This window comes from Rattus norvegicus, chromosome 1, assembly GCF_021556685.1.
Source record: "Rattus norvegicus strain SHRSP/BbbUtx chromosome 1, alternate assembly SHRSP_T2T, whole genome shotgun sequence".
Taxonomy (NCBI): domain Eukaryota; kingdom Metazoa; phylum Chordata; class Mammalia; order Rodentia; family Muridae; genus Rattus; species Rattus norvegicus.
In genome coordinates this window covers 130,093,351-130,120,058 of record NC_141534.1, presented here as the reverse complement: position 1 = coordinate 130,120,058, position 26,708 = coordinate 130,093,351, and the positions used below count along the sequence as shown (strand labels likewise).

General features: G+C 52.1%; 1 protein-coding gene across 1 annotated transcript in view; it reads left to right on the top strand.

The window, feature by feature from the left end:
- The first annotated feature begins 3,835 nt into the window (after positions 1 to 3,835).
- Positions 3,836 to 26,708, top strand: part of Klf13 (KLF transcription factor 13) — a 43,682-nt gene continuing 20,809 nt past the window's right edge. The window contains 1 exon segment of the mRNA NM_001438265.1: positions 3,836 to 4,906. Coding sequence (NP_001425194.1) covers positions 4,327 to 4,906 — 580 coding nt within the window. The 5' untranslated portion in view covers positions 3,836 to 4,326.

Genomic DNA, 26,708 nt, shown 5'->3' with positions numbered 1-26,708 from the left:
GAGATTTCAGTCCCAGACCAATGGCAGCAGTGAGCAAGGACAAACGTAAAAGGTCTAGGGTCTCTATTCTCCCCGAGATCATACCCCAAGAACATGTTTCATTAGGCCCTATCTCTGGCTTCGCCATAAGTCAATAGTGCGAATGGTAACACATTGCCTTCGGGCCACAAGAATCCCAACTACGGTGAAGAGTATTACGTCAAGCTTTTTGTGTCTCTTCCAACACACAGCTCTCAGTCTTGCATGGGCACAGTCTGCAGTGCCCACAGCACCCTAACTGCCCAAGGAGACATTTCCTAGAATGTATCCATGTCTACCGATGGATGCTTATGTTTGGTTCACTGTTTAGCTAGGTGACAGCTACGGTAGTCTTCCCTCAGACTGTTTCTTTGATCCTAGCAGCTGCTTCAGCTGTGAGAAGCCCACTGCTCTGGCTCCAGTTTGCAAGGGACTACAGTTACCATCAGGCCACCTTCCCTGACACTCAGAAATTCAAGGGTGGTAAGATACAGTATGGGAACCTTCTCTCATGCCCTTACTCTCCATGGCCTTTCAAACGCACAGTCTCTGATTGTCAAGACTTCCCTTGGACTCATTCTTCAGTGACTTTTCTCCAGCCACCATGTTAGGGTTCCTATTAACTGACCGAAGCACTTTCTGGTTGATTCTTTAATTTTCCTTTTTCCCTTTCCATTCTGTGTTTTTGTGGATTCTTTCTGGTTAATGTTCTCTCTCAGTCTTTCCAATGAAACTGTGTCATTTATATGATTGCTACTTCGCTTTGATACTTCAAGAACTCTTTCTTTTACTCCTAAATATGCCTTCACGCGCACTTTCCCTTTGTAGATGGTGGTTTGTTTTTTTTTTTTTTTTAACATTTCCCTGTTGATATTATTGGTGGTTTTGTTGATGTTTACCTCTCTCTCTACATGGCTTATTTCCTACAACTTACTTAGCAAGAACAAAACCAAACAAAAACCAACCTATTGTGGCTTTGTGTTTCCTGATGCAAGGTTTCCTATCAGCTCAGCTGCCCACTCTTACTTGCCTGGGAAGGCCTGAGACGGACCAGAAGTGCTGTATCAAGTAGCACCTTTCACTGTGGCATTCTGTGTAGTATGTATACTAATCGGACACTACATGAGCAGCTATGGATGTCAGACTGTGTTGATCATTCCCTGTGGCTTGGCTTGCTCAGCCCAAAGGCCTCTTCTAGGCTTCCTGGCTTCTTGTGCCATGGAACCCCTGAAAGGGGCTTGTAGCTGTCAGCAGGCACATGAGCGCCACTGCCTCTGTCTGTCACTGTTTGGAGACTGATCTCTGCCTCCTTTAGATAGATACAGTCTCTCCTCAGGAAGAGGAGGGGGCAGCTGTGAGGCTACACAGAGCCGGCAGCCCACCTGAATATCTCAGAACAGACTCTAGCACAATCATTTAGGACCATTCTTATTTCAAGTTCCTTTCCCTTCCACGTCCAGAGGTACCCAGTGTCACCATTTGTGACCCTTGTGGGGAAACCTTCCTTCCTATTTCAGGCTTTCATTTTCTTGGGCATGTTTCAGCTTCACTGTCTGCTTGCTTCTTCTCCTACTCCTGTCCATGTGCATTCTTGTCTTATAGTTGAGATTTGTATCTTATAGCCAAGGTTGCTTTAGAGGCTCCAAAAGGAACAACTACCACCTTCACTCCAAACCTCACCCATCATTAGTCCCCTTATGGCTCACTTGCTCCCACTTTGGTCCAGCCAGGTCTGTTTTGTGCTGGTTTTCCTCTTCTTTCCAGCTAAAGGGAAACATCCTTACTCTTACCTATACTATTGTTGTCAAGATTCTCTTAGCACAGAAACATGGACCCAGAGCTATGAGATATTAACTGCAGAACAGAACTGAACCCCTAGGGTATTTCCATCTGGGGTTGGGACAAGAAAGGTTAACTTTGAGAGCTCAATCATTACATACTTGGTAAGTGAAATGGTGAGAAATCATTCAAGGTAATGCTGCTTGTATATAACATCTAAATGGGGAAAACCCTTTGGGAGACCATCAGGAAGAAAGATTGGATGGGGCATGTCAGAAGGGTCCATTGACTCAGGCTACCCTAGAAGCCTATAAGGAGGTCCAGTGAATATGCATGTCCCAAAAAGGTCCACTTTGTCCTAGTGTAGGCAGAGCCCAGGAGGGCACCACCAAAAAGACTGTCGAATCCCCCCTGGCCGCAGAGGGACATGAAGGAATACATGGCCAGAAAGGCAGTGTAGGGGCCAGCTCTTTCCCAATGAAATGACTGTCTGTGGCATGTGGTGGGAATGGAGGAGCCTTCTGAGTCATCCCTCGGTCAGGACACAGTCTCTTAAATGTCATCAACACAATCTGCCTGGAACAAAGATGACTATTTTCTGCCAAGTTGAGACCCTCCTACAAAGCCTTGATCCAGCTTCTCCACAAGACATCAGTGAGGAAATTCAGGGTGTGTGCTCACACTTAGGGGTGTTCAAACATTAACAAGTTTCCCAACTGAAAATACCAAATCGATGTTTCTCCGATTATCAGGAACCAAAGTCTTTTCTATTTTAGGCTCCCATTTAATTTGAAGAACTTAAAAATCAGAGCCATAGTTCTTAATTTTCTCCAGTAAGATGACCGACCCTTTAACCCACTGGGGTCAACCAACCGGCAGTCGCTTTCCCTGACTTGCCAGTGGCTGACTTATTTCCAGGCATCATCCACAACGAAAAGCAGAGGCTGCTGATCCTATCCTCACAGGTCAGAGGCAGTTGCGGCCAGTCCTGAGTGTATTAAGATTGGTTCAAAGGCAGTAGGAAGCTATGGTCTCTCTTACGGTGGCCTAGTGTTCAGAGAGAAAGAACATGAATGTGTGTCTAGACTTTAGAGCAAGGTGGCCTAGTTGGAAGGCCCCGGCAGGGCGCAGCGGAGCATTTCCTTCAGAGGCCCAGACAGTGGATGGGTGGGGCGCCCTGGGCGGGGTCCTCGCAGCTGGTGGTGTTTGAAGCCTCCACGACCGCGGTGGGAGAGGGGCGGCCTGGAGAAGTTGGCAGCAGGCCTGGGGCAGGAAGGGGGAGGAAGGGGCCCTGCGTTCCCTGAACAGCCGCGACCGCAGCCCCAGCACGTAGCTCACTCTCTCAGCACTGGCAGTGGTGGGTCCTGCATCAGCCAGGTTAACATAGGCTCAAGGGCAGTGCGGCCGCGCGGGGGCGGGGCGGCCCCAGTAGTGACATGGCTCCGGCCAAGGTTGCATCGAGGACCTGAGCTCAGTAGGAGCAGGGTGAGGAGGTGGCTGGAGACTGCAATGCAAGCCCGGCCACCCGAGAACTCCGCTGCGGTGGGGTGAGGTTCGGAAATGTGCCGCCCAAAGGCGAGGTCAGCCGCCTAGGTCCGGCCCGGACAGATACGCCACCTTGCCCGCACTCCCAGCCGGCCGAGCGACCACAGGGTGCCCTCCCCAGCGTTGCCATCCTCGTGCCACCCACTGCTGCCTGCTCACAAAAGCTCTGGCATGGAAAGGCCCGGCGAGGTTCCCGCTGCGGGAGGCACGCGCCCTAGCCCTGCGCCGCTACACAGCGGCCCGCCACCCTCGGACGTCATGCGTCTGCGCGCCCCGCGCCCGGCTCCGATTTCCGCCCCTCCTCTTGCAGGCCCAGGGGACACGCCCACTGGCGCGCGCAGGTCCCGCGGCCAGTAGGGCCCTCTAGAGGTCCGGATTGGCCGGATAAAGTACTCTAGAGCCAATGGAGTTCGCGTCTCCCACTGGCCACGCCCCTTAAGACGCGGGCGCGCGACCGCACCGGAGGGACGGTGCGCGCTCCAGGCTCCCCGCCCCCTTCGTGCGCGCTGCTCCCTGCGGCCGCTGCCGCCTGTAACCTGCGCCGCCAGGATGTGGCTGGGGGCTGACGTCGGGTCCAGATGTGGCCCCGGCCCCGCCCACCCCCGGGGCCGGTCCGCCCACACCGAGCCGCGGCGCGCACGGAGGCTGTCCCGCCTGCCACAATGCACGGTGGAACTGCGACCGCAACTTGCAGGGGTCGTGCCTAACGTCGCCGCCGCTCGACGTCCCTAGGACAGGCCGGTTCTGACGCCGCACGCGGACCCACCTCACTGGAGCCCCCCATGCGCTCACCCTCCAGTGCCCGGCCAGGAGGACGCGGAGCCGCGCGGGTGACGGCAGAAGCGGCTACGCGCCCAGCCTAGCCCAGCCCAGCCGGAGAAGAGGGCGCGCCGCGCCCCCGCCCCCCGCCGCTCTCCGGAGGCCGTGGGTGCGGATGCGCCGCTGACGACTCCTGCGAGAGCACCGCGCGCCCGAGCCCGCAGCATGGCAGCCGCCGCCTATGTGGACCACTTTGCCGCCGAGTGCCTCGTGTCCATGTCCAGCCGCGCAGTCGTGCACGAGCCGCGGGAAGGACCTGAACCCCGGCCCGAGGGCGCGGCCGCCGCCGCCCCCACACTGCCCCGCGTTGACGAGCGCCGCGACGGCAAGGACAGCGCCTCTCTTTTCGTGGTAGCTCGGATCCTAGCGGACCTCAACCAGCAGGCGCCGGCCCCCGCCCCCGCGGAACGCAGAGAAGGGGCTGCTGCGCGCAAGGCGAGGACCCCCTGCCGCCTGCCGCCCGCGCCCCCTGCGCCGCCGCCCGGCCCAGAGCCCGCTTCCCCTGGACAAGCAGGCGCGCCGGCCGCGCCCCCCAGCCCCGCGTGGAGCGAGCCCGAGGCGGCATTGGAGCCAGAGCCGGGCCCCGCGGGGAGCGGCGAGCCTGGCCTCAGACAAAGGGGTCGGCGGGGCCGCAGCCGCGCGGACCTCGAGTCCCCGCAGAGGAAGCACAAGTGCCACTACGCGGGCTGCGAGAAAGTTTACGGGAAATCTTCGCACCTCAAGGCGCACCTGAGAACTCACACAGGTCAGTGGGGCGGCCGGGACGCCGCGAACGCGGGGACTAGGGACTGCTTGGGACCGGCCACGCCCCCAGAGCTCGGGGCTCAGCGCAAGAGGGGGCCGGGGCCGGGGGCGGGGAGCGGGGAGCTGAGGGCGATCGCGGCCGCGCCCCTGCCCTGGCGCTCCGGCCTCGCGTGACGCTGGCCGTGGCGCTTCGAGCCGGCGCCCTCTCGGCGACCGCGCCCCCATCGGGCACGCCCCCTCCTGGGTTCTTGGGGCGGGGCCGCGGGGGTAGATGTCGTCATCCGGGCTGCGGGCGGCGCGGGCAGGTGCGCTGGAGGTGGTTGGGGTGGGGGGACGGGCGGCGCTCCCTTTTGGGGCGTAGGTGCTCCCGTTGCTGGAGTCTCGCCACCCCCTCCCCAGGCCTCTGGGCGCGCTCTGGCGAGGGAGGGGCTGGCCGGGGCGGGCGAAGTTCACGCGGGGACAGGGCTCTCTTCAGCCACTCGGCACATTCTTCGCTCTCTTCTTCCTGTAATTTTTCCAGGGCTCTAAGGTTTAATTTGTCGCAACCCGACCCAGCGGCGGCGCTGGCCGACGCGGGGGGCGGTCCCAGTCCTCGCTCCCCACCCCGCGGCTCTTTGTGGGAGCCCCAGCCCATCCGGCCGGCGGGGGCGCGCCCGGCCGCAGGGGGCTGCGCTGTGGGGCTGCGCTTTCTCTAGAAATGCGCGCTCCGTTCACTGCCCTTTCTGATCCAACTCTCACCTGCTCCTGGACTGGGTACAGGCAGGTGGCACCTGTACGGGGGCGGCCGGCTTAAGCCTGAAACCTGGGGTGGCTTGGGGGTCACTCACTTCTGTGGTTTCCGGGCACTGCTTTGCAGCGGGCTTTTGGTATTTGATTCGTATGTGGAGGTTCCCCCCCTCCATTTTTTGGTGTTAACACAAACATTTAGGGTTTTGTTTTTTCTTCTTTGAGCTCACGGAAACTCTTTCGTAACAGTTAACTCTTTATACAGCTTTGAGGCAAGTTCACAGCAAAAATACTCAATTCCGTTACTTTGTTACTAGGGGCTGTTCTTTCTTGGTGAGAACAGTTAAGTGGCAGACCAAGAAGCTCAAGACACTGAAGCGGTGGAGGCTAGAGCTCTAGGCCTTTCTGCCGGTGTATTTGTAATGGAGCGAGCCCCAGCTCTAGGCCGGGGATGGGTGGGTGGGGGGCGACTCAGAACTTTGGCCATAAAGGCAGGGGATGAGGAGTCCCAGCCCTTTGCTGTGGTTCCTTAAACCACGTGGCAGGTGATGGGGTTGAGTGAAGCCTGTGTCATCCCCCGGCATTCGGAGTCGAAATTCGTGGTGTGTGAGCCCAGGAGGTGGGTGGGATTTGTGTCGGGTTCCCAGTTCTGCAAGGGAAAGCCGCTGCCGGGGTGGGTGTGGCTTTGGGGGAGGAGCAGAGAGCTTGGTTCATAACTTGATGGACCCAGAGTGCTGAGTTGGGGCGGGGGTTCGGCGAACAGCTATCGGATTGAGAAATCTTGGTGCAGAATATTTCACCGTGGTTTCCCACTTGCAGCACTCCGTAACCGATCTGGTGAAAGGCAGAGGACTTGCCTGAGGGGAGGGGCTGGACGTCGTGGGCGTGTTGGGTTCAAGATGTTTTCCTTGTTGGCTCGCTCCTCCTTTCAGTCTCAGTTGGCGTTTAGAAAACGTTTGGGGGCGCTGGGGACCGCATCTTCGTAATGGAAAGGGAGCCATTCTCTTCGGAGCGCCAGGAAACTCAGCAGGTAGAAGAGGATAGAGTCAGCCTTCTTTTTAGTGCCAAGAGTTGCTCTGCGGTCTGTAATCGGTGCCGCCCTCCATATGTGCTGAGATGGAGGAAGGCTGCACCTCTGGGGTAGTTGTAAGTAAGGTTCCAGGCCCTCTTGAGAGTAGGGTTAGGGATTCCAGTAGATGTCTAGGCTGCATCTTATTTGGTACCCAGGTGAGTCTGATGATGAGAGTTGCCGATTTCAAATGTCTGCCCCTGGGTGGAGTCTGGTTCTGCCTCTGATCTGGGAAGCCATTGCTAGATCCTGTAGCGCTTAAATACCTCATGTTCGTAAAAGAGACACAGGGCGTTTCTTGGGCACAGCAAGGTGGTCCCTGGGCGTGACTTAATCTCCGGATTTCAGGTTCTGGCTTTGGGGCAGTTTGGTTCGTGGATCGCAGTGGCTGACTAAGGCCTTGCCACATCTACTCCACCCGAAACCCCCCCCCCCCCAGAATAAGAGTTGCATGGCAGCAGTGATTATTATCACCCCCTTAGCTAACAAGATAGCCGGCAACTTTCTCAAACCTCGCTGTGGTTTAGTGGCTTGTGCCCTGGCCACCTAGAAAGCTGGGAGTAGGGTGCTGTATGTTTAGTGCCCTTGAGAAGGCCAAGGGTACGTAGCTAGGGCTCTCCTCTGGTATGGGTGTCCTCTGCCTAAACAGCTGTTTGCAAAGTGATGCCCCTTCTTCTGCTTAGCTGTAAGGTGATGACCCCTCCCTAGTAGTTCTGTGGACCGTTGCCTACATTTCAGTAGTCAGTGTTACAGCAAATGGATAGAACAAAGAAATGCAGCAACCCAAGCCACTTGTTTATTTAATTGGAACCTCTCAGCCCATATTTGGGGGCGGGGGGTGTTGCTGACCTTACTTTTGGAAGAGCAGGTTGTTTTGGAGGCTGGGGGATTTGAGGTGGAAATGTGAGGATTTTCAGAAGGCCTACTCCTTCCTTTGAGCAGCGACCCCCCCCAAACACACACACACACACACACACACACACACACACACACCATCTGTCGAGGCCTGCATGGCTGGTAGGACTGAAGTGGAATGGTGGGTCACTTGGTTGGTTTTCAGATACCCTGAATAGATTCCTCCCCTCTCCTTGTTCCCATAAAGAATTGTCTTCAAAGTGGTTTTGTGCTGCTCTCCTTTCTAGCACCTAGAACCGAAATATTTCCTTGTATGCTCCCTGTGGATCTCAGGGCATCCCGAGGAAGGTAAGTGCAGTGTTGGGCATAGTCCTTCCACTGCAGCCAGGAACGGGGTTTGTGGTTGCCTGCTCTTGTTTGGGGCAGGGGTTAGGAAGTAGAATAAGATTGCCCTCAACGGTTCCCTGCATTCATTTCTGAGGGGTTAGCCTGCAGATTTATCCTTCCCCACCAAGCAGGGATTTGATTCTTGATGGGATTCCTGGGCCATATAGTTCAACCTCCTCTTCCCAGTGTGCACACTGACCTCAGAGCTTCGTTTCCAATACACTGCTGACTTCTCTGCTCACTGGTAGGTACACTGACATAGCTGCCCAGAAGGCAGGGCATGGCTTGGGTAGGACCCAGGGCAGAGCCTAGCTCCTTGATGAGCAGCCCTTTGTCCAAGAGCATTGCTATTCCAATGGCTTCTAGCCCTATCTCAGCCATCTTGTAGATAGTCTCTTCTGGACAAGTAGCACAGAGAACTGTCTCCCAAACAGATACCCATTGCCACCTGCACTGTGCATTTCTTTCTGGATTCCTCGGTGTGTTTACATGTGTGCATACTTGTGCGGCCACACTGATGTTTAAGACGTGCATGAGTAGGCTCTTCTGCAGGGTTTGCTCCATGTGTTTACTTAAAGGAGACAGTACTGTTCTTTGTGGTGTGAGTCTTCCGTGGAATGGTCGGTCCTAGGGCCAGGCCATGGCTTTCGTGACCTCCTGCCTCCCGACGAAAGCGTAGTTGTGCGTCAGGCTTTGGTTCTGCTGTTTCCAGCTTGTAGGTGACTGTCTCTGTGCAGAGGAGCTGGTGATTTCTGTAGAGACCCGGTGGCATTGCTCACACTGTCTGTGAGCTGATTACAGTACGTGTGGAACCTGTCGACCTGAAAGACAAGGAACCAGCTGCACTTCTTGGTCTCCCCTGGGTGGAGGAGGAGACCTGCTGTGTCACTGCTGTCTTTCAAAAGAGTTTTTATCTCTAGTTCTTTTGCTGCCACAGAACTTTAGAATCTAGACCCACATTAGATGGTTTAGACCAGGCTTACTCCCACAGACTCTGTGCCTGCTCCCCTGGCTTCCTTAGCGCTGGTTTTTCCAGATCCTTGGAAATAAATGCTCACTTAGTGTTCAGTCCCTATGACAGTCAACTGTGCTTCCCTGCACAGAAGCCCCCTGCCCGACCAGGGACTGGGATGTGCTGACAGGCAAGGGTATGTCATAGGCTAGAGGTCGCTCCAGAAGAGGCCTTGGATCTGAGGTACAGAGTGCTAGGGAGCACCTCAGAGAAGGGCCTTGTTGGCGGGCACCAAAATGAACTCGTGACAGCCTTTCTATCCTCAGGCCCTGCTTCTTCTTGCTAACTATGTAACTTTTGCCTTGTGGTTATTTGGTTCTTAGTTGTAGCAAAGCAAAGGGACAAGGTGAATTAGATCCCAAAGCTGTTAAAGATGAGGAAACACACAGTTAAGATGCTCATAAACACACTCGTGCATGTGTGTGCATTTAAATATATACCCAAAGAAACCCAAGGAGCACAGAGGGGTGTACATGTGTCTGTGGAGAGGCACACCATCCTTGTGTCCGGCAGTTCTCGGCCTGCATCAGAGACCCTGTATAATCCAACAGTCCTCACAGAGATTTTCAGATAGCAGTGCATTAAAATATATACAGTTTGTACCTTAAGAAGGCACTTTAAATGGTTCACGAGAACATCCAGATCAGTGGTTCTCAACCTTCTCCCGTTCCAACCCTTAAATACAGTTCCTCATGTTTGTGGTGACCCCCAATCATGAAATTATTTCCTTGCTACTTTACAACTGTATTTTGGCTACTGTTATGAATTGCAGTGTAGATATCTGATACGTAAGGTATCTGATGTGTAACCCCTGTGGGAGTCACGATCTACAGATTGAGAGCCACTGATTTAGGATGATAGGGGTATGCTCTCAGCCACATCTCCGACACTCCCACACCACATGCTTGGTGTGAGGCATCTCTGTACTTTCTCAGGAGGACCTTAGGATATAGGGTTTGTGCTTGTGGTACTGGGGCGCAAACCTAAGCAGGCATGGTAGGTAGCTATTCTATCACTGAGCTGCATCCCCAATACTTTTTAGTTTATGTCAAGGCAAGATCTTCCCATGTGGCCAAAGATGACATTCAGCTTTTAGTCAGCCGCATGGGTGGCTGGGATTTCAGGAGTATGCAGCCATATCTGACAGAACTAGCAGAACAGCTCATTTCAAATAAGGAAATTAAGGCTCCGATGGGTTAAGAGTGGAGATGGATGGCTCAGTGGTTCAGAGCTCCGACTGCTCTTCCAAAGGTGCTGAGTTCAATTCCCAGCAACCACATGGTGGCTCACAGCCATCTGTCATGGGATCCGATGCCCTCTTCTGGTGTGTCTGAAGACAGCTATTGTATGTTCTCATATAAATTTAAAAAAAAATCTTTTAAAAAATGCACACACTGTAGGCGAGGGTGCATCAAGGGTTCGTAGTGGGCTGTGGGCTTCTGAGGCACAGCACAAGTGCTACCTACCATGTGCTTGCTCCTTGGCTAGCATTCTGTGTGACACGGTAAGAAAGGCACCCACCCCCCCACCCCCACACACACTTTGGTATGACTCCTGCGAGTGCTTAGGGACTGGGGCTGAGCAGCTGATGCTGTGCCCTGCTCTGCCCCTTTACTTCATCTCTCTCCTTCCCAGGCTCTTTATTATGAGTGCTGTCTGTATTCAGTTTCTGTAAGGAGTCCCCAAATTCCCAGCCAGGATCTATCTAGGTCATCCTCGGCTTCCATGAGTATGTCTTTTGACCATTTGAGAAATTGACATTTAAGAAAAGTTTATTTAGATATAGTTACTTTAAGTGTACAAGTGTTTTGCATGCCTGGTGTCTAAGGAGGTCAGAAGAGGGCACCAGATCCTTTGGAACTAGAGATACTGGTTGTGAGCCGTCACGTGTGTTCTGGGAACTGAACCCAGGCTGCTGTAAGAGCTACAAGTGCTCTTAACCACTCTAGAGAAGAGATGCCAACTAGTTCCCTTGATGGATCACATGGTTAAGATGGTACTTGTTCCGAAAGACTGACCCTGGGCTCCAACTGTGTACGTGGCAGAGGATGGCCTTGTTGGGGCACCAGTGGAAGGGCAAGCCCTTGGTCCTGCCAAGGTTGGACCCCCCAGTTCAGGGGAATGGGGGGGGAATAAGGGGGCTGTATGGGGGAATACCCCCTATGGGGGAGGGAATGGGGGCTTATGGACAGGAAACCGGGAAGGGGAATAACATTTGAAATGTAAGGAAAGAAATATATCTATTAAAAATTTTTAACAAAAAGATGGTACTTGTTGAATCCCTATTGTACAGGGACATGTTTTTCTTAAAGTCAACAGAGTATCCTGAAGGAACGTTGGGCATTGCCTTCCCCAAGCAAGTGCCCCAGAGCATCACTCGTAGTGAAAGTGCGTTCGGGTGCATTTGTAGTCAGTCAGAGGGTGATCGGTATCATTCTATGGCCTGACCTCCTGTAACCCACTTGGCTTGCTCCTCTGGATGGTGGTTGTCACCAGCACCTATGAGGACCTGGTGGGACACTACCTACGTTCAAGAAGACAGAGCTCTCCTGTGCCCACTGAGTCTGTGTGGCTTTGCTTGCTTTTTATAGCTCAAATGGGATTTTTCACAAGAAATCAGCTTCTCTTCAAAGTAGAAAGTAAAGGCTAGGTAGTTTAGAAGTTGGCTCTGCCCTCTGAGCAGGACTGGGGTGATGAAGCAGCTGCCACCCATTCCCTAGGCGCAGCGTGGAGAAGGATGTAGCCATTGTCATAGGCCAGTGTAATGGGGACCCGAACCTCAACGGTCGAGTCCTCCTAGCAGGGATAGACTGGGTATAAGGTGCTGACTGGGAGCCGGAATAGTGATCCTTCAGGCAAAAGCCCTGCCTTTATCCCTTGACTGTCTGTCTGTATACATGTAAACACACATATATGTACTCATGTGAAAATTTGAGTGATAAATGCCCCCCCCCTGCCATTTGAATACTTGGTCTCTACTTAGTGCCATTTGGAGAGGCCGAGGGGGTGTGGCCTTGCTAGGGAAGTACGTCACTGGGGGGTGGGCCTTGAGAATTAAAAAGACAGATACCATTTTGAGTTTGCTTTCTTGGCTTCCTGTTTGTGGTTTGAGGTGTGAGCCCTTACCACTCAGCTTCAGCCACCATGTCTGCTACTTTCTGTACCCCACCATTATGAACCCTAATCCTCTGGGAATATAACCCCAAATAAACTCATTCTTTTAGAAGCTGCCTTGCTTGTTTTATTACAATAGAAACCCTAAGACACACGTAAATGTAATGTCTGAGCCAGGCATTCAGAGCTGGAGTATGCCGGCTATGTGGATACTCTGCTTTCCACTTCTGAGTTGTATTTTAGGGTCCACCCACAGCCCCAACAACTGTGGATGAGCTTTTTATGAGTCTTGCTTTTGGTAGAGGTGCAGGGTTCCCTTGTTTGGAAATAGGACTGTGTGGTAAAGAGGTGTCCATCTGCCCAATCTGTCCTCATTTGATTTTTTTTCTTTGCCTAGATCAATCCATCCATCCATCCATCCATTCATTCTTTCTTCCTTTCTCTATCTATCTATCTATCTATCTATCTATCTATCTATCTATCTGGGGTCTTGCTATTTAGCTTGGTCTTGCCCTGCTCCTGAGTGCTGGTGTCCATGCCCAACTCTCTCTGACTTGTGGCTGGCTGTTACGTCTTCTATCTTTCCATTATTACTCTTGATGAAGGTCTGGGTATGAGCACTGTGGGTGTGTGCCCTAGTGTGTGCACATGTGTGTATATACATTCCTTATACACGCACATTTGGTGGAACACGGCATGGTATCATGGTTTAGACAAACCCCTCCTTTGCAGCATGGTTCAAACAAACCAAACCAAGAACATACTTTCAGAGGTTTTTTTTTTTTTCCCGGGGGTGGGGGTGGGCATCTGTTCGTGTGTTCTCTCTCTCTCTCTCTCTCTCTCTCTCTCTCTCTCTCTCTCTTTCTGAACACAAAAACACTTGCTAACCAGGAACTTGGCCACACTCCGTGGCCATTGGCCAGTCTGTCCCAAGGTGACCTGCTTAGAAAAGCCCTGAGGCTTGAAACCCTAGATTAAATGTCCTTGTACTTCTGCCACGGGTGTGTGGGGGGCAGGGCAGGCTTATCTCCTCAGAGCCAGACCCAGGGTGCATCATGGAAGAGCAAGACATGGGACCCAAATTCAAAGACACTTATCAGGTCTCGGGTGTGTGGCTCACACTTGTAGAAGAATGAGGCTCTGTTTGATCCCCAAGTTACAAAAGAAGCCACTTGCCAGAGAGTCAGTGGCTCAGTGACTTCCCTGGGTCTTGAGGGGACTTCTAAAGGTAGCGCTTTGGCACTGGTTGGTCTCCTGTGGAAGAAGTTTGACAGCAGCCAGAGACTTCATAGAGGATCACCTTGCCCCAGCCACATTGGTAGCACACACCAAGTTGGAGAGCCAGTAGTTAACCTTTATGGGTATGTGGTCCTTTTCCTGGCTACCTCTTTTCTTACGGTGAGAACCTTTGAAGTCGGCACAGTCCTCAGGTTTATGGGACTGAGCAGTCCTTGGGTTTCGTATGTGGGATCCCAAGGCAGATGAGCTCTTCTTGTGGGGCCTGGGAGCCTTGCTGGAAAGGGTCCACCCTCTACAAGGAACAAGTCTTCTGGGAAGTTCTTGTGGTGTGCAGGTAAGGTAGCTTTAGGGAATCCTAAGAATCGGTTTTCAAGACACACCAGAGTGTGTCAGTCCTGCAGTAACAGCAGGAATGTCTTACTGCTGTGAATTCCTTTTCTGACCCCTTATTGTCCTTAACTGTAAAAACAGAGAACAGGCTTGGGAAATGGCTCACTTGATTGAGGGCCTGCCATCCTAAGCATGAGGTCCGGAGTCCACACAGAACCTGTGTGAAAAGCTGTGGAGGCAGCCTGGGCCTGTAACCCCAACTCTTCCTAGCTGGGGGTGGGGTTGGGGATGGGAGCAGAGCCAGGAAGAACCCCTGAAGCTCATTGGCTGGCCAGCCTAGCTGAATCAATGAGACTGTCTCAAAAAATAAAAGTGGAAAGTATCAACTGGAGTCAACAACCTTGGGTCTCCACAGATGACCATGTGCACTTGCACCCCTTCTCTCTCTCTCTCTCTCTCTCACACACACACACACACACACACACACACACACACACACACACACAGGACTGGGGAAGAGAAAGAACAAAGGGAGCTTGCTTAGCTTGGGAAGTAGGAAAGGGTTGTACAAAGAAGCGATGGGAAAGAGGACATCGTGGTGGGGACTTGTACACATAGACCAAACTCCTGGGAGCTAGTGAAGGTGCACAGAGGTGTGTGCTCAGAAGATTGGCCTGGAGTTGTGGGAAAGGTTAGGCCACTCTCCTGGCTATTGGCTGGGGAGCTACTCAAAGCACTATCTGGCTCTTGTTCCACTCAGGCCTCGGACCTAGAGGTGGGTATCCCGGGGTGAACCTGGGCCTCTTTCCAACCACAAGCCCCAAACATGTTGTTTGAACAAGGACGGTGAGCTTAAGCTAATTACATAGTGGCCAGCAGTCACATGAAGATGTGTTGGCTGTGGTGTCCAGTCCTTAGCAGGCTCTCCCTTGTCTTGCCCGTGCCTCTCCAGTTTCCTTGCACTCAGCACCCCATCCCACCACCTTGGTTTGCTTAGTGGTGATGGTGCCTACATGTTTCTCCCATGCTCCTCTCCTACCAGGTTTGCTGAGTGACCTGCAACTCGTAGGTGACCTTTGGGACCCTCAGATTGCCTCAGGCTCTCTGAGGTTCTCAGGAAGATTTTCTCTGATCTGCTGTTTTTGACTATCAGCCCATGGCAGCACCTGGGACACAAAGGGACTTTGAGCTGTCATCTTTTCTAGAGTGCCCCCTTTGCTACTTGGCCTGACACAACCCATGGTGTCTTCTGTGCGAGCGTGGGGCTCTGCAGAATGTCCATATGTCAAGGCTGTGTGCCTGCCAGACTTCGTGGAGGGATGTGGCTCTCTCAAATAGAACAGTCAGGGTGTTACCCGCACTGGCACGGTTCTGCCATGTTAGCAGTCAGAAAGCTGGTTTTCCTAAACTGCCAGGCCTGCAAGACAAGGTTCTGGTACGGCCTGTCCCATGGAGAGACTTCATGCTTTGGATAATTGTATCACTCTTAAGTTCACACTCTAGCTTTTGAGAAACTTCAGTCTTTATTTTCCTGTCCCCATAGAGATTGAATCCCCAGTTTTATATATGCTAGGCAAGTACTTTTTCCACTGAGCCCCAGCAGTTTTTCTCCATCAGTAATGTCATTAAGTTGCCTAGGCTCTGCTGGAACTTGGGGTTCTCCTGCCCCAGCCTCTCAAAGAGCTAGAATTATAGGCCTTCACTCCCACATCTGTCTCTTAGCCTGAATTATGATCCAGAGTTTCAAACTCATTTGTCCAGTTACTCGTGGAGCTTGGCTTGGAAGAAAGAGTTTACGTGGGTGTGTATGGATGTGTGCCCACATGTACATGTGTGCATATGTGCCTTTGCGTGTACTTTGTACACTATTATATATGAGCCGTTCAGCCGGCACATGGGTCAGTTGCTCCCTTGGATGGAAGTCAGCCGTAAGACGCCCTGTAGGTATACAGGCTGCAGCAGGAACGTTTGTCCCTGTGGTACTTGAACCCTTTAGAAAGCCTGATGCCCTGCAAGAGCAGAGCAGGAGGGAGTAGCGTGTCTGGAGGTGCCTGTGCAGACAGGACTGGTCTCCGGATATAGAGGGGACCGGTAGTTGAACAGGAGGGAATTTGCTCTCCTTCAGGCCTCCCCACAGACTAGGAGCCTGGATAGGATCTGAGTGTGGGCATGGGCTGTCCAGCTGAGGGTGCAGTCTGGGCACATCCACCCTTAATTTCTTTCCTCCTTATACTTTGGACTCAAGCTGGTTCTAACTTGCCTTCAGTGGTTTCCAGCCCTCAAGGAACTGGGGCACAGGGGGCTGAAGGAAGGAGAATGTAGGTGCCTCTCCCTTGTGCTATAGGTGTCTATGCTGGGGAGACAGTACACATCCCCGAGGGAAGCTGTGGCTTCCTCCTTCTGCTCTCTGGGGACACCCTGGCACCTCTCCTGTGTGGTGTTGGGGAGGAGGTGGCTTGGTTGGCTGTTCCTGGTCCCAGTCAGGATCCTCCTACACAGCAGAACTGGAGGTAAATACTGAGTTGCCTTGACAACCAAGCTGAGTCTAGGCTCCAAGCGCTCCTTGGCTAGAGAAGCTTTCATTGTCTCAAGTTTCTAAGATGGGTTTCTATTTTGATTTTTTTTTTTTAATTAGCTAGTATGACTAAGATTGCAAAATGCCTGACCTGGTTCCCGTAATTTCTTAATAAACATTTATATTCCATTTATAGGAGGAACATTTCTATGATTCATTGACTTTTTCTTTTAGGTTGGTGAGGCAGGGTGGGGGCAGCACAGAGGGCACCCCACTGCCGACAGCTGGCACAGCGTAGGTTTTGGAGCACTGGCTGAGGGCCAGAGGCTGGGAGCGCTTACGTAAACACCACACCAGGATTTATTGGCTTTGAGGCTGATTAAGTTCCATGGAAAATTTTGGGGAGCTGCTTCTCTTCTCCTGGAGTGCTCAGATGCCCATAAGTGGAGCTTCCAGAGCCCCCGGGGCCACCTACCTTCCTGCCCAAAGCCAGTCTTCCTGGAGGAGTCTAGGGTGTGAACTAGCTTTACACCTCAGCCATGCCAGTGAGGATTATGTCTGCTATTAAGCTCCGACTGCTTCTTGCAGGCAGCCTGGGTCAGCCGCACCTGGCCGGGCTCTCCTGTCCATACGCCTGGCTGTTGATGGGAATGTCCCTGTGGGAATGGCCAGCCCATGAGTGGACACAACAGTACATTCCCAGGGACTCCTGGTTTGCCAGGGTCTCTACTCTGTCTCACTGTCGGTCACTTTATATATCCTTGCCCCAACAGAGAGCCTGGTGAGTAAGCAGGGAAGCTGGTTCGTCCATTTTCTGACCAGTACTGCTGGTCTAGGTCACCTGGTAGATAGTTTATTCGCTGAGGCTCCCCCCTTATGGTCCTGCAGGGTCAGTCTCGTGGTTTATGCATGTCAAGGGGGCTGGATTGTTTTATGGACTGTTTATTCTGTTTTCAGTGTGGACCTGCCAGGAAGGCAACTCTCTGCAGTTGCCGTGTGTGGCAGGCCCCCAGTCCAGCACCAAAGGAATGTCCAGATTTGCTGTACTGATTTCAGATTCAGGGCTGGTTTTGCTTCCCTCAGTCTAAACATTCCAGCTCTGCCTGCTTTCACTAGGGAGCAGCAGCTGGTCCTCAGCAAGAGGCCTGGCCTAGCCCCTGAGTAGAGGGCTGTCTGGTGTCCCCATCACTGAATGCCTTCCCACCCCTCCTCTGTGTAACTTAGATGCCATCCTCCTAATATGACCGAGGGTCACCTCTTCAAGGATGTTTGCAGAATTGAGGCTTTCGTTCTTTTGTTTTTCAGAATTTTATTTCATAGTGTTAAAAAAAAAAAAAAACAACTAGAGTTTTTAACATTGCGTTGAGGGGTGGGGAAGGGCCCGAGACCTGCGTGTTGTCTGTAAGGCTCAGTGGTGTTGCTGTCTCCGTCCTTGGCCAGTTGTGTGAGGTTTGGCTTCATAGATGGTGTGTTTTAGCACCCTTCTTTAAAAACCTCTCGGTGTTTCATTTTTTAAAAGCTGCTTTTACAGTTACTCGTGTGTGTGTGTGTGTGTGTGTGTGTGTGTGTGTGTGTGTGTGTGTGTGTATGCGTGTGCATGCGCGCACTCGTGCACGCACAGTGCACGTCTCACAGCATACACATGAAGGTCAGGGGATAGCCTGGGGGAGTCAGTTCTCTCTACCATGTGGGTTCCAGAAATCAAACTCGACTTACCAGGCTTGGCAATGGGTGTCCTTACCCATTGTGCCATTTTGCTTTGAGGAACGCATTCTATTTGGCAATGCCTTATTGTGTAAACAAAGATAATACAGCTTGTTAGTAAGGAGGCTTGGCCTTGAAGTACAAGTGGGCAGCACACCACCATGCATTCTCATCCTTAGTTCTGGTCTGTCTGGTCAAGATGACCTCTGAAGAGCAGAAGAGAAAATGACTCAAGCATCCAAGAGGGTTTGTGCAGCCCCCCCCCCCATTCCATCACCCCCTTTTGTGTGTGGGTGTAGCCTGATAAAACAGAATTTCATGTACTGAAGGAGTTTTTTTGGCTTTTGGTTTGTGTGTGTGTGTGTTTTCAAATCAGGGTTTCTGAGTGTAACCAGCCGTAGCTGTCCAGGACTTCCTTTGTAGACCTGGCTGGCCTTGAACTCAGTAATCTGTCTCTGCTTCGGAGTGCTAGGACTAAAGGTATGCATCACCACGCCCTGAATTGTCCAGAAATTTTTAATGCGTGTAAGTATTTTGCCTGTAAGTTCACCATAGGAGTGCAGTACCTTTGGAGACCAAAAGAGGGCTTCAGATTCCCCTAGATCTGGAGCTACAGACGGTTGAGAGCCTCCTTGTCAGTGTTGGGAACTGAACCTCCCTCATCGGTAAGAGCAGCAAGTGGTTTTTAACTACTGAACCTTCTCTTCAGCCCCAAGTCAAGTCCTGCAGTTTTGCTCATGGTTGCCTAGATGTTTTTTGCTGCTTTTCATGTCTCCAGATCCCCATGACCACCCCTGAAGGACCTAACTACAGCAGTAAGAACCTCCAGCTTCCATGAGCGTCCTCGGATTGCTATGGAGACCTCATAGGTATTGAGCTGTGCTCAGATTAGGGAGTGGCAGCCCCATCCCAGGTACAACTCATTTGTTGCTAGGTAACCAAGACCTCTTAAGTTCAGTAAATTGTATTTAGTTGGGCTAGTTTATCAGGAGCAGATGAACTGAAACCTCAAGGCTTGGATAAGGCTTGGTGGGCGGCTGAAGGCCAGTAGCCCACACCATGTCTGTAGTTTTGGACAGTTTCATAGGAGGGGGCAGCAATGCCAGCCTTGCAGAGTGTCTCCACCCAAAGAGAAACAGTCCTGAGTCCAGGTGTGCTCTGGGCTATACTTTACAGAAGTCTTGAGCAAGGGTGTTATTCTGTTCTTCAGGGAAGCTAAGCGCGCTCTAGGTGTCATGGCCGGTTCTGTACCTTCACCGTGTGATGGTGCAGAAGCGAGCTTGTAGAACACACCCAGTATTTCTGTGGACTCCTGGGGCAGGCCTGCTGTCATGCAGGGACATGAGGGGCATGGGGAGCCCATCAGGATACCGAAGACAGGTTGCTCTATCCGTGGCCTCCCTGGACTGCTCTGGTTCCAGCAGGCATTCATCCTTTCAGAAGTAATTGCTTTTGCCAGCTTTAACCACCAACCAACACCCCATGCCTCCCTTCCCCCATGCTCCCCACCCCAAGTTTTATTTTCTTTGGGGGGTGGGCAGCGACTCTATTTGCAAATGCAACAGTTGTTTCCTAAAGGGAAGCCTGGGAGCATTTTTGAGGTTGGCTTCTCAGCTGTGAACCACCCTTTCTTACCTCTTTCCTGTCTTCTCGGCATCTTCCAGTTAGTGTATTTGGCATGAAAACGCTTCCTGTGTGGTCTGAGGTGAATGTGTTGACTGATTATAAATAAGAACATGGCCTGCCTTTCTCCTAGTATCTGATTGCTCTGGCGGATGCCTAAGAATGCTGCCACTCTGGCGAGCCTATTTGCTGGGGGACAGGAGGTGGCCTTGACCTTCTGTACTGCCCGGGTCCTTTACTTAGGCAGGGCATGATGCTGCCGTGCATTTCCTGTTCCTGTGGTCTTTGGAACAGTCTCTCCCTTCCCCGCCCCCTCCCCCTCTCCCCTTTTGGGTGGGTGGGGGGATCTGAGCCCCTTCAGGGCTTAGGCGCCTACTCAGCACCATCCTGGGAGAACCAATGGCAAGGCGGTTTATTAAGCACATTTGGATGTCCCGAAGGCCATGGAGTAGGTAGGAAAGCAAAGGTCAGGGGCTGCCGTTAGAGTAGGTGTATACAGGGTGCACTCTGTGTCCCAGGAAGCCTCCTATATTTGCCCACGCACTATGTGTAACCTAGGCCATGTGCTGCTCTAGGTTCTCCACCTTTGTTCCTAGCAGTAAGAAGGAGACTGGGAAGACATGAAGACCAGTAAGGATTTCTGTGAAGACCACTGGAGTCTGGTGCTGATTTGTCCCAGTAAGGACCCGATATCTACCCAGGAGCCTCCACCTTGGTCTGTAGACTCAGCCCATATCCCACTGGTAGGAGACAGTTTATAAGTACAGAAAATGACCCAGGAACTTTGTTCTTAAACGGCTAAGAGTCGGGCTCAGGCTCTGCTATCAGACCACGTAGGACAGCAGAATGACCCTGCACTCCCACCAGAGGCGCCCTCTAGACCCTCCTACAAAGGACTGAGTGGGTAGCTTGCGGGTACCCTGGGCTCCAGTACCTACAATCGGCCAACCCAGCCTCCTTGGTAGACTTGATCAGCTTGGGAATGGTCTCTTGTCCAGGCCATTCAGCCTGTGTGTTGGTTGTGTGTGGCTAGTTCCCCTCTCCTGGCTGTCAAGGATGCCTTTGTCCTCAGCTCAAGACACACACACCCAACAGCTCCTCATGGGCACTTGGTACCTGTCAGGTAGTGGCCTTGGTTTTGCCCCGTTGCTTGTGGGCAGGGAAGCCTTATTATTCACTTAGGAGTTGAACCTCGGCTCTCTCTGCCTGGCTCTTCTTTATTTATTTAATTAGCTTTTTATTTAGGTTTTTTAAATTTTACGTACCTTGATAATATTTCCCCCCCCCCAACTCCTCCCAGATCTTCCCTACTTCCCTGCCCACCAACTTCATGTTATCTCGCTCTGTCTCTCTTTTTCCCCCTCTTTCTCTGTCAAGAAGGAATCCAAACAAACTCACAGAGACTGTTAGCATGGGTAAGACCTGCACAGGTTCAAACCAGACAGAATCCCAGCCTGGATACAAATGGATACGAAATTCCACCCCTAATGAAGAAGCCATTGCAATTGATACTTGTTGGCAAAGGAAATTATCAGAAGGTCCCCCTCCCCACAGTAGGATGTGTCACCCACACTCCAGGGAGGCCCCATGCTCAGGAGTAGTTGACTAACACTAAATGGAGTCCATGGAATTTTGGGGGGGTGTTTTTTGTTGTTCTACTTGGTTCTCTTCTCCTCATACAAAACCATGGTCGGGTGGCTATGGTATTGTGAGGTATTGCAGGGCCTGCTTGTTCTTCATAATGTAGAGGAAGCCAGCTAGCTAGAGCAGTGGAGATAGAGAGGCCCTAGGTAACCAAGTAGAGGCTGAGGTCCCTGGCCTCTCAGTGCCCCTCCTCTTCTGCCCATGATGATTGTGCAGGGTGGTTGTTGGGCTGGGCTGGGTGTGAAATGTGGAGGTCTGAGGCCCGTGCTTTCACTCCTGTTCCTTCTTAGTTCATCCTACATCCTGGGAGAAGCCCTGGGTTTGGGGGGAGAGATGATGGGGAGGGTCAAGGGTATAAAGTAGAGAGAGTGGTCAGGGGCCATTCTGACCAGTGACACATGCTGACCCTGACTACATAAGTGAGTTTGTGGGGTAGATTGGGAAGTGCTGGGTAAGTGACGTGGGGTTCTTCTTGTTCCCTGAACGTGAGGGCCCTGGCTTGTCTGGTTCTTCTGTCCTGGGGACTGGGATACCTGAGGACACTTCTGGCTCCTTCCCCAGCCCTCTTGGCCAGCCTTCTAGGGGCCTCCCTCTTCCTGGAGGGAGGTGCCTGGCTAAAGTGTTGTTGGGGTAGGGCAGATCTAGGCCCAAGTGACTTTGGTGTGCTTGGAGGCAAGCAGCTGGGAGGGGATGTGGGGTGTGGGGTGTATGTGTCACCAGATTATATCCTGGTGTGAGCTGCTCTGGGGCCTCCTGGCCCCACACCATAGCCCCTTTCTTACCACACTGGGTTCTGATGTGACCAAATGGGTAGACCTCATCTGTTAAGCATGTGCTTTCGGCCCATGTGAGAGCCATCACCATTGTGAGTCAGGAGACCAGGGCAGCTGTGCCTGCTGCGCTCACTCTGTGGTAGGACTGACCACTCCACTGTATAGCCTTCTGCTTCATGTGCATCTGCGCACCCTGGCATGAGTACTTCATGCACTCCAACCATATGAAATCATATTTGTCCCACGGTCCAAAGAAGACACGAGGTAACGCACAGGAAAGGATTCTAGTTGCACTCCTGCCCACACGAAGTGCCCTGTGGGTACAGTGAGCAACTGCTGGTTGGATATGTATGCTCCATTCTTGTTCTAAAGGAGGAGAGTGGGAGTTCATCCAGAGCACCCACTGGGCCTGTATGCCCAGTACTGGCCAGACCCCACGATGGTACCCCATAAACACCAAGGTGCGTCCCCACACTGCTCTGAGAAATGCACCCTGAAGTAAACAAGTTTTTTTTCCTGACCAGTCTTATCTCCTGCGCGTCTAGAAGTTACCCTCCACAGTAGGCATCTTACCCTCGTCCATTCTAGACTTGCTTTTCCTACCTCGGCTCCTCCCTCTATCCCTTAATGATCTGTATTCTCCCCAGAGCCTGGCTTCTTGTGCAGGCCATTCTCCTCCCCTCTGTCACTGCTGCTCCCACCTTTCAAAGCCTCCTGCTGCCCACCCGTGATCCTGGCCTCTGCATTAGGTTCAGGGCACTCTTGCTGCAAGCTTACTCTAGTATAGGGCCACAGTTTAATTCTGTATCTTTTCCTGTTCAAGGATAGCTGTCACCTTCATCAGGAGGAAGGGTTAAAGATGCTACCTGTCCTTGATATCTTCCAGTTTCTATATAGAGGGTCCTATGTATTCTAAGGCCATGTATAGGATTCTGTGTGGTATGGCCACTACATCGCAGTGGCCGTCCTGGTGGCCACTATCACCCCACCCTGTGTGCCAGCAGTTCAGAAAGGGTCTTGGGAGGTGCATTTAGGGCCATATAGGCTCCAAGGAAAGAGGCATCCTGGGGTCCAGAACTCAGGGAGGCTGTAGTAGGAATAGGCTGTGCCACTAGGCAGGCCTGGGTGGGAGCCTGGTCCCTGTCCCCTGGGCCTGTGACAGCATACAACAAGCTCAACAGGTAGGAAAGTGTAAGGGCTTGAGAAATTAGAAGTTCTGTTGGGATGTGGATGTTCTCTAGGGATCAGCAGGTGCCCTTAGAGAGCTCTGTCAACAGAACTAGCTACCTACTTCTTTGGTGAGACCCACTGGACTAGTGCACTATGGGAATTGCTGTCATCAGCATCTGTGACTGTGGAACGAGAGAGTTTTGCTAGAGTTAGAAACAAGGTTCAGCCCCCAGAGATAGATGGCCTGAGGGCACGAGGCTAGGGGAACTGCTTTATCATTTGCAGTTAGGGGTGACAATTTGGAGGGAGTGGTAAGCCATTTATAACAGGGCATGCATTTGTAGGTCTACGGGGACCCTCAGGAGACTGGCCATGACCCTGGTGGTATGTGATCCTGGCCTGTGGGTTAAGTGGTAACTTCTGAAAGATGAGAGATCTCCAGTACACTCCCACCCCAGCATGAGAGACCGAGGTGGGGCAGGCAGATGACAGCATGATTTGGGAGGCCAAGGGAAAAAAAGTAGCTACAGGCATTTGTGATCACCACCCAAGGGTATCCTGAAGGACTTAGTCTCCGGGCACTCCCTCCTGGCATCTGGAACCCTGTGCAGCATGGCTGTTGTGGAGTGGTACCACCTCCATGTTTCGACACAGTTTTAGTAGAGTATGAATGTGTATGCTGCTCTTCCTGGTTACCAGACTCCCGGGATAGCATTGGTTCTCAACATAAGGAAAAGTCATGATTCTCAGTCATACCCTGGATACTTCTAGCCTGGCCTTTGTCCCATTCTGTGGCTCTCCCTCACCCTGAGACTCCTTGTTTTCTCTAGGCATATAGTGTCAGGAAGCTGGAGACAAGATTCACACTAGAGTTCTCTCACTAGTGGAGGAAAACTCAGGGAAGGCCAATCCCTGTCTCTTTATTCAAGTCAAGCATGGAGCTGGGGCGGACACTTGCTTCTCTTGCCAAAATGACCTGGATGGGATAAAGTCCAAACAAAAGTTCACAGCAAAAGCACAGGGGGGCAGCAGGTGCTTTGCACCACCCCAGTTACCCCGATTGTACTTCGACTTGACAGCAGAACTCAGGGAATGCTGCCAGCTCAACTCATGTGTTCCGAAGAGCAGCAACACGTGTGGGTGCATGTGAGTGTGTGTGTGTGCGCGCACACACACACACACACACACACACATTTCTATAGAAAGTGATACATTACAGCAGACCATTTTGTTGATACATAAATGCCTCAAAGAAGAAATACAGCGCCCCCCAAAGATGCACCCAAGGGAGGAGAGAGCTGCTTAGCCTTGTTCTCACTGAAGACTTAGAAATAAACGGCCCGGGTAGCCTTTGCTGCCAGCCAAGGTATGGCTGGCAGTCACTGCACAGGTGTGTGAGCTGCCTGCTCTCCACAGAGAACTGCATGCGTTAGGAATTCTGGGACTCGGTCTGTGTCTTAGTCGCTGTTCTATTGCTGTGAAGAGATGTCGTGACCTCGGCAACTCTTAGAAAAGGAAGCATTTAACTGGGGGCTTACTTACAGTTTCAGAGGTCAGTTCATTATCACATGCAGGCAGACATAGCCCTAAAGAGGTAGGTGAGAGTTCTGCATCTTGATTCCGGAAGCAGAGAAGGACTCTGGGCCTGACGTGGGCTTTTGAAACCTCAGATCCCACCCCCAGTTCTTGTTAGAAGGCCACGCCTTTTCATCCTTTTCAAATGGTGCCACCCGACTAAGCATTCAAATACCTGAGCTGTGGGGACCATTCTTACTCAAACCTCCACCATCTGCATCTCTGTCTGACCTCTGTCTCCTCATTCAGGACCCTCAGTTTACTGAGTTAATTTCGGAACATACCATTCCTGGACTTCATCCTTTTGGGCAGCCGTCATGCACCGTGGACCAGAGGGCTTGAGGACAGAAGGACTTTATCATAGTTCAAGAGGCTGGAAGGCCAAGTTCATGTCGGCTTCAGGTTCAGTGTCTCCGGGGTTTCCGATGCACTCTCCTATCCCAGTGTGGATTTTTGAAGGAGACATTTAGATGTGAAGTGTTTGTGGAATCAGGTAGCATGGATGATGGGGGTAGGGCTAGATCCTGTGTCTTCTGCAGGTCTGTTGCTCCTCTTCATGGGACTTTTCCTGCACCCTGCCTCTCTGCAGGACCACAGCCCCGTTCATCTTGGGGAATACCAGACAACCCCTTGGGAAATGCTTCTGCCACCCATTTAGGGAGAGGAAGTGGAAACTGGATTTGTAATATGTTACAATATTGCATCACTGTCTGGGCTGTGACGCTTTTCCCAGAACTCCAGATGGACCCGCAGCCGCCTTCATTCACCCATATAGAATCCTGTGTGGTAGCAGTGGGACCTGGGGAATAGTAGAGCGTCTCACGCTGGTCCCCTTCCAGGTTCTGGCCTTTCCTTTATATTACCTTACCCCTCATAGCCCTAGAGTTTCTGCTGCTCAAGTGTGGGGGTTGAGCCTCTTCTGGACCCCACAGCACGAGAGAGGAAACATGCTGATGGCTGGAGAGAGGGGACTGTGGAGCTCTGCAAGTGAGCGTTGGCTGTTCTGCCTGTGGCCCAAGTCCTTGGAGGTGCTTGAAGGCTGTTTCTCCTGGGCAGACATGGTCCATTGGTGGGGGGGGGGCACAGCTACCAGTCATTCAGTGCTCCCCTGCCAATGTGAACTTGGTATGAGTTCAAAAAAAGCAGATTAATTCGATACTCCCTGGACTCCTACATGAAGGCAGATGGTAGAATATGATCAGCCATGACCGAATTGCAAGTACTCGTAGCGTTCTGAAAGTTGCTGGATTGTCAGAGCCGCCTTTGGGAGCTGTGACCGTCTCCTAGATGCTGTGCTCTCTACCCTGTGATGTCCTGGGGACAGGTGCTCTGACCTTCAATCATCCTAGGACTTAGGGACACTAACTACATGCAGCCTCAGCTCTTAAGTTGTTAATGATGTAAGCATAAATGGTCTGGGAAAGGCATAAGGTCTCTGGACATCAAGCATCTGTGACCCAGGAGTCTTGGACAGATACACGAGTCCTTTGAGGCTAGAAAAAGTAGACGGGTGACAGACCAGGCCCCTTGCGACACAGGGCTCCTAGTGCCCACTCAACACATAGGTACATAGTCTGTCACAGTAGAATGAGAATGGCTGTCTATGGCTGGACAGGTAGACGTGTGAATGGATCTCAGTGTGGATCCCTGAGGAGGCAGGGGTAGCTGTAGGTGGGGATGCTTGTCTGAATGTATCTCCCTGAGATATTTAACATCCAGGAGGCATTCTGTGTTTCCCCAAAAGAGTTTATATCACGGTAAAGGACATGAACCTAGAGTCCATTCACCGAGTATTTGGAGAAAGCTCTTTGGTGCATAATGTGATCTAGGGTTCCTGCGCCTGGTCCTGGTAGTACTTGTAACCTACACGGGGCCTGGCCTAAAGTCCTCAAGGGATACCAGGCTGGTCAGGCCTAGAGTCAGTTCTCTTAAGAAGGGCCTCGGGGAGTTCAAGGTCAGCAGAGAATCCCTCATAGTTTTAGCAGAGAATATGAAGTCCGCTGAGCTCTGAGGAACCCCCCATAGTTTAGCCAAAGCCCAGGCTTGGCCACCACTGGCCTGGGGCCT